The sequence below is a fragment of the Pinus tabuliformis genome, chromosome 7, assembly GCF_031772625.1.
Source record: "Pinus tabuliformis cultivar Carrire ecotype Pingquan chromosome 7, CPIR1, whole genome shotgun sequence".
Taxonomy (NCBI): Eukaryota; Viridiplantae; Streptophyta; class Pinopsida; order Pinales; family Pinaceae; genus Pinus; species Pinus tabuliformis.
The window spans coordinates 1,315,076,066-1,315,082,065 of record NC_142293.1 but is presented as its reverse complement, the minus strand read 5'-3'; the positions used below and the strand labels follow the sequence as shown (position 1 = coordinate 1,315,082,065).

Here is a 6,000-nt window from a genome sequence, read left to right as displayed (position 1 = left end):
ACAGTACATCCGACATGTAGTGGAGACAAATTGAGAAAATTCAGAAGCGTTTGATTACAAACAAATTCAAGATTGAAAGTGCAGTTCCTTATTCTATCTTGTTAAGTGAAACAGGGACTACTCCTATTGAAACAATTGCTATGGTGCGAGTCATAAGGCATTTAAAAAAAATTGAGCTAATCGAAGAGGGTAGATGACCTAAGATTCTCTTTAATGACATATTGTGCAAGAGAAAAAAAAACTTGGATGCAACAAAATAACAAATGGTTTAGTAAATGGGGTATTTGCTTGAACGCATGTCCCATAAACAACAAAGAGATAAAAACTTTTGTTATGGAAAAGTTCCATAAGCGTACTTGGGATAAGGAGCTAGGAAGAAAGAAAAAATAACATATTGAAGTGTTTAATCCCACTCATAGTCATAAACCAAAAGCATACATAGAGGCCAATATCTCTTGGAGAGCCAAAATTCTTATTGCTCAGTTAAGGACTAATTCTCATCAACTCCGTTGAGAAACAGGGCGCTGGAAAAGGCCAAAAGAAGTGTGGGAGGAAAGAATATGCATTTTTTGTTCTTTCGAAAAAGTGGAAACAAAAAACATTTCATTTTAGAATGTGAGGCCTTCAAAGACAACAGGGAAAGTTATGCAGATATATTGACAGCTAGCTCTTGGGATAATCTATTTAGTGAGGGGTTTGTCGAGAAGCTGGGAGCATTTATTTTGAAGCTTCACAATAAAAGGGTTGAATACATCAAGTAGATGAAGAAGCAATTTGTTCCATATGCTATCTTTAGCCTCATGGACGTTGAAATAATTTCTTTCTTTCTATATTCAAAATATATTCAAAATTACTAATAGGTAATTGCATGCAAAAATGTATTCAAGATATTTATAAGATGAAAATATATATTTATAAACATCTAGAACAAATCAAAATATTCTTGAAGGAGATGTGATAATTGTTTGGAGAAACATATAATATTAAGATTTTATAAATTTGGCCACTCATTAATTTTTTTTTGAAAATACATTATTTCTTGACTTTGCAAAATAGATTATAGATTAAAAAAATCATCAAAATATTTTTGAAAGAAATAAATTATTTCAAACATTAGCAAAGAAACAAATTATTTCAAGAGTAATCTTAACACAATAAATTATTAAAACTATTCTTCAATATATATTTAGTAATACCTGGAGGGACACTATTAAGAATTAATTAGTTATGAGAAGTTATGATACCTAAAATCAAAATGAAATAGATATTCGATATCAATCCCCCTGCAAACTATTTACAAGACTGTCTCCCTTCTTCATCACCAACTAGATACTAATAGATAGACAATTACATACACATAAAAATATAACACAACAACTATAACATTCACAAAAATTACCATCTAAATCCAAACATAATAATGAATTTTGAAGTTTATCTCAAATATATACATAATAATGATAATCTAAAAATGTGACATTGTTGTCCTCAACTGGAACCAACTTAGATCCATCTAATATCAGATCTATCATGCGGCGAGAGGGATCAAATCCCTCGAGGTGCAAACCTTTCCAAAAGTTCTACACTCCAAAAAGAAGGTTTGCACCTCAAGGGATTTGATCCCTCTTGGCGCATGATAGATCTGGTGTTAGATGGATCTAAACTGGTAATAACATTGAGGCAAACCTTAAGCACTAGACATACTTACCATTATTGTTAGTAAGACTTCAAAGTTTTGAAAAATTCCAAGTAAGAAACACATTACACTAAAATTCCATAAACATGTATTTATTGTAAATCTATTTCATAAACATTCACCGCCATAACACTAACATTTGAAAACATAATTTTTCAAACCACAAATATGATAGAAATTTCATGAAAAAAGTTCTTCCATAATCCAAGATTGGTACACATTGAAACAATACCTAAAGATTTTGCCCCTCTACATTACACATTAGATCTAATCTTAATATCAATAAAAACCATAACTTCATGTATTATCGAGTACTAACAACTGTTAAAAAATTTGCCACCAAGTTAAATGGCTCCGAGCACTCACACATTCCCATCTCTATTTTCACTATTTCTGGGTGAGATGGTTAAGTAATTTTTTTTAAGAGAGTTTAATAGAAAATCACTATAAGCAATCCCCATTTGGGTAAAAGTATCTTGGTTCTCTTTACGAGCTTTAAAACAAATCAAATCTGAATCCGTCCGTGTACTCCGTTCCCTGATTCTCATGTCGAAAATGTACAATACAAAAGCCTGAAAGCGGAGATTCAGGGGCGTCTCGCGAAAATAATGGACGTGATTCTATTCTCAATTATAATAGCGATAATAGTAATTTTCTTTATATTGGCAGTGATAATTACTATAGAGGGCACCTGCAAATCAAAATAACGATCAAGGCCGCAGTCCGAAATCTCATTTGGGTTTCCTGGTCGGCCCATAGGCTTACTCATTTGAATGGTTTTAGCTCTTTGGGAATTTAAGATCTGTTGAGAAAATTTGTGGGTTGATTTCAATATTCACTGGAAAGCAGTTTTTCGAGGTGAAAATGGGTAGGCACAGTGTAAGGCAAAAGGAGAAGTTCATTCTCTGGGCAATATCTGTTATGTTTTTGGAGTTGATTATCATACGCAGAGCACTAGGTTCTGGTTCCTGCCCTTTCAGCAACGAGGTTTCTTCTGCAGATCATCACCATCACCATCACCATCACCACGGAGATCACAGTCATGGGGAAATTAATGGAATTGCAAGTGACGAGGACCATTCTGATCATCATGGGTGTGGACATTCCCATTTCCATGATCATGACAATGACCACCACGACCACCACCATGAACTTGACCACATTCCCAAATCATTCAGGCTTCCAGAAGAATTGAAAGAGGAGGAGGATCTGAGACTGCATGGATTTGGTTATGACTATCATGACCACGAAGACCATGACCATGAACACCTATCTACAACAGGTGCAGAATGTCACACATGTTCTTTAAGTTGTACTCTTTTGTTCTAGATCATGGTTCCTTGAGTTTTCAACAAATTGTCCGCGGCAGTTATATCAATCAGTAGTCCTGAGTTTGTGAACAGTTTTCTCATTATTCTGTTCAATTTTTTTTTTTGATAATGGTTTAAAATTTGTACTGTTACCATCTTGTTTTCTGTTTATTACCGGAAGTTTAATTTTTGTTCTATTTTTGTGGGCATTTTGGTCTACTTACATGATCAATATCAAAACTACAAAAAAGAGGTTAGTGCCAGTATTTTCCTCATATGATTCGGGCTCATTCCAACCCGAAAGAATTTAGGGATAGCTTCCTACATTCTCAAATCGCAGCGCTTTCCCCACTTTTGGTCAGTCCCTACAGTTCAACAAACTCTAGCTACTGTTATTTTTTGGCAACGGGTTGGGTAAAATCCTCCATATACTAGTAATGAAATAGGAAAGTTACTTGGACTCTCAGTAGTCAAGGGGTTCCTTAAAGGACAACATTATGTGATGAAGCAAACCACAGGAAGGAAGACTAATATGGAAAAGACCATAGCTAAACAATACTGAAAAGACATAATGATAGTCTATGACAACAAAGACTAACTGAGCCAATGCAAAACAATCCTCCGTATTAGGAGCGGCGTAACAATTAGCGGACATATCATTGACCACCTATCGAGGTATTTATACTTTAGAGGCCCCTTGCGAAGAGCTAGTATTCTCAAAAGTACCCTAGACATGGTTGTGATCATGATGCAGTAATTGTGCCTAGGTACAAAGGTGCAGAATTCTATTCCAAGTAGTAAAAGATGTAGACATTTTAGGTGAACAATGTTAATAAATGATTAGCAGCACAGTAGAATGGGAGAGTACAGGCACACATTTTAATAATAATAACTTGATCTAGCAGTGATATCTGCGCAGTAGAAGGTTTGAATACTGGCACACATTTGCATAAGAACTTGATCTAGCAGTAATGTGTCCATATCATGCAGGCTAGTAACATTATCGTCCATTCCTTATTGGACAAATCTGTTAAAGTATGTATTGACCATTCTAGACGGTTTCCCTCTTCTGCTAAAAATAGGAGCAAGGTTAGGATAAAATACAATAGGTAGTTTCATGATAAGATTTGTCTATTTTAGGGTGAAGTATTTTTGGCTGGAAGGCTATTCTTATTCTCAGCAGCCTAATTTAAAACAAATGTTGAACTATAATTCCATGTTCTTATGCAGTACAAAATTAAGTGAGTTGGGCGTGAAAGTTATCTCTCGTATCTTGTGCATGTGTGCTTTCAAAAACCAACTCAGTATTGCAGCTGAAGTAATTTTAAGAGCCAAAAAGATAAAGTCTGAGGGTGTATCGGGTGCAGATCACTTGTGGAGAGCATTGAACCCAGCACATGGCAAGTGCATCTGAACAAAAGTTTGTTATTTTGATTCAAACATAGAGTGGGGACATTGTCCTAGTGCTTTCGGAGAGAACAAATAATGCAAGTCCATTAAATCAAGAGATAAGGCACAATACATGGATAAGGTGCATGTGCACAGGAGAATAAGTCTGCACGAAGAGAAGGCAAACTGATGCATGTCAACCAGGGTTGATTAACTCCACATATTAAAGCTTCTTTATTTATGTGAACTATACGTAAATACATTTGAGGAGTGACCTTTGGTTTCATCTTCCAAGAGGTCCGAATGACTCTTTCTATTCACCTACAACTCTTCATATTCCTCCTAAATTAATGTTTACAACAATATTTACAAAATAACATAACCCCAAGGGTTAGGCATCTAACATTCCCCCTTTTAATCTAAAGGGGTGGTTGTAAGTCCAAATATCTTTCTGAACTTTTAAATTTTTTCTCTTCCAAGTGCTTTGGTGAAGATGTTTGCAATTTACTCACTTGTGGAACAATATCAACTTAATGATCTTGGCTTATGTTAGACACCTAATCTTCAGGGATTGGATGAGCAAATTATAAATATGTAAATAAAGGAAAATGAAGAGTTAGAATAGAAAACGACCTTGGAATATGAATCCCAAAGGTCACACCTCTTTATGTTATATATTGTTTACATGAGGTAACTTCTTGGCCTGACATGGTAGAGCCACAGGTCCCAAGTTAAGACACTGCTGATTAATGTAACTCCTCTGCTTGACAAGGAACCATCACACATTAAATGCTACAATTTTCAGAAGGTTCACTATGCTCAAGGTTGCCCTGAGAAGAACAATGCTCCAAGATACAACACTAGAAGCAACAATAGCAGGTTCAATAATCAAAGAGGGAGAGATGATTGAAGGAATAATTGAAATGGAAGAGATGGACAAAGAAGAAGAGATGCTCCAAATGATTGCGATGAAGACCATCGTCCTCAAAAGAAGTCAAGAAATTCCAGGTATGAAAGCAACCCTCCTACTTGTCAATCTGAATATATCCTTATTTCTGCACTTTCTAGTTCCTCTCCCCCGGATACTTGGGATAGTTGGTTGGTTGATAGTGGGGCCTCTCATCATTTCTTTGGGTATAAGGAGGTTCTCTCTAACTTGGTAGAGAGGGAGTCCAATTTGAAGATTATTCTTGGAGACAACTCCACTCATCCCATTAAGGGCTTTGGTTCTGTTAAATTTCATTTGGACTCTTGGGAATTTGTTTCATGATGTGATGTATGTGCTGAGATTGAAGAAGAATTTGGTATCTATATCTGCTTTGGAGGAAAAAGGAATGAGAGTTGCCTTCATCAAGGGAAAAGTACTTACTTGGCCTGTGGGATCCCCTATGAGAGATGCTTTCACATTGGGTCTAGATTTGAAGGACTCTATAGAGTCACTGGAAGACCTCTTCTAGCAATGGTCCATGATACTAATCATCAAAGCGAGTTGTGGCATCGAAGATTGGCCCATCTACATTATGAAGCTCTTCCGAAATTGAAGAAGTTGGTCTCTGGGATCCCTGATGTTCAATCCCAACATGATGGAGTATGTCCAGGATGTGC

General features: G+C 35.9%; 1 protein-coding gene across 3 annotated transcripts in view; it reads left to right on the top strand.

The window, feature by feature from the left end:
• The first annotated feature begins 2,189 nt into the window (after positions 1–2,189).
• Positions 2,190–6,000, top strand: part of IAR1 (ZIP metal ion transporter family) — a 316,822-nt gene continuing 313,011 nt past the window's right edge. For 2 of the 3 annotated variants that reach the window (XM_089459678.1, XM_089459677.1), the window contains exon 1: positions 2,190–2,978. In XM_089459678.1, the coding sequence (XP_089315804.1) occupies positions 2,561–2,978 (418 nt within the window). In that variant the 5' untranslated portion in view covers positions 2,190–2,560. The remainder of the gene's footprint in view (positions 2,979–6,000) is intronic. The other variant, XM_089459676.1, reaches the window with a different exon arrangement.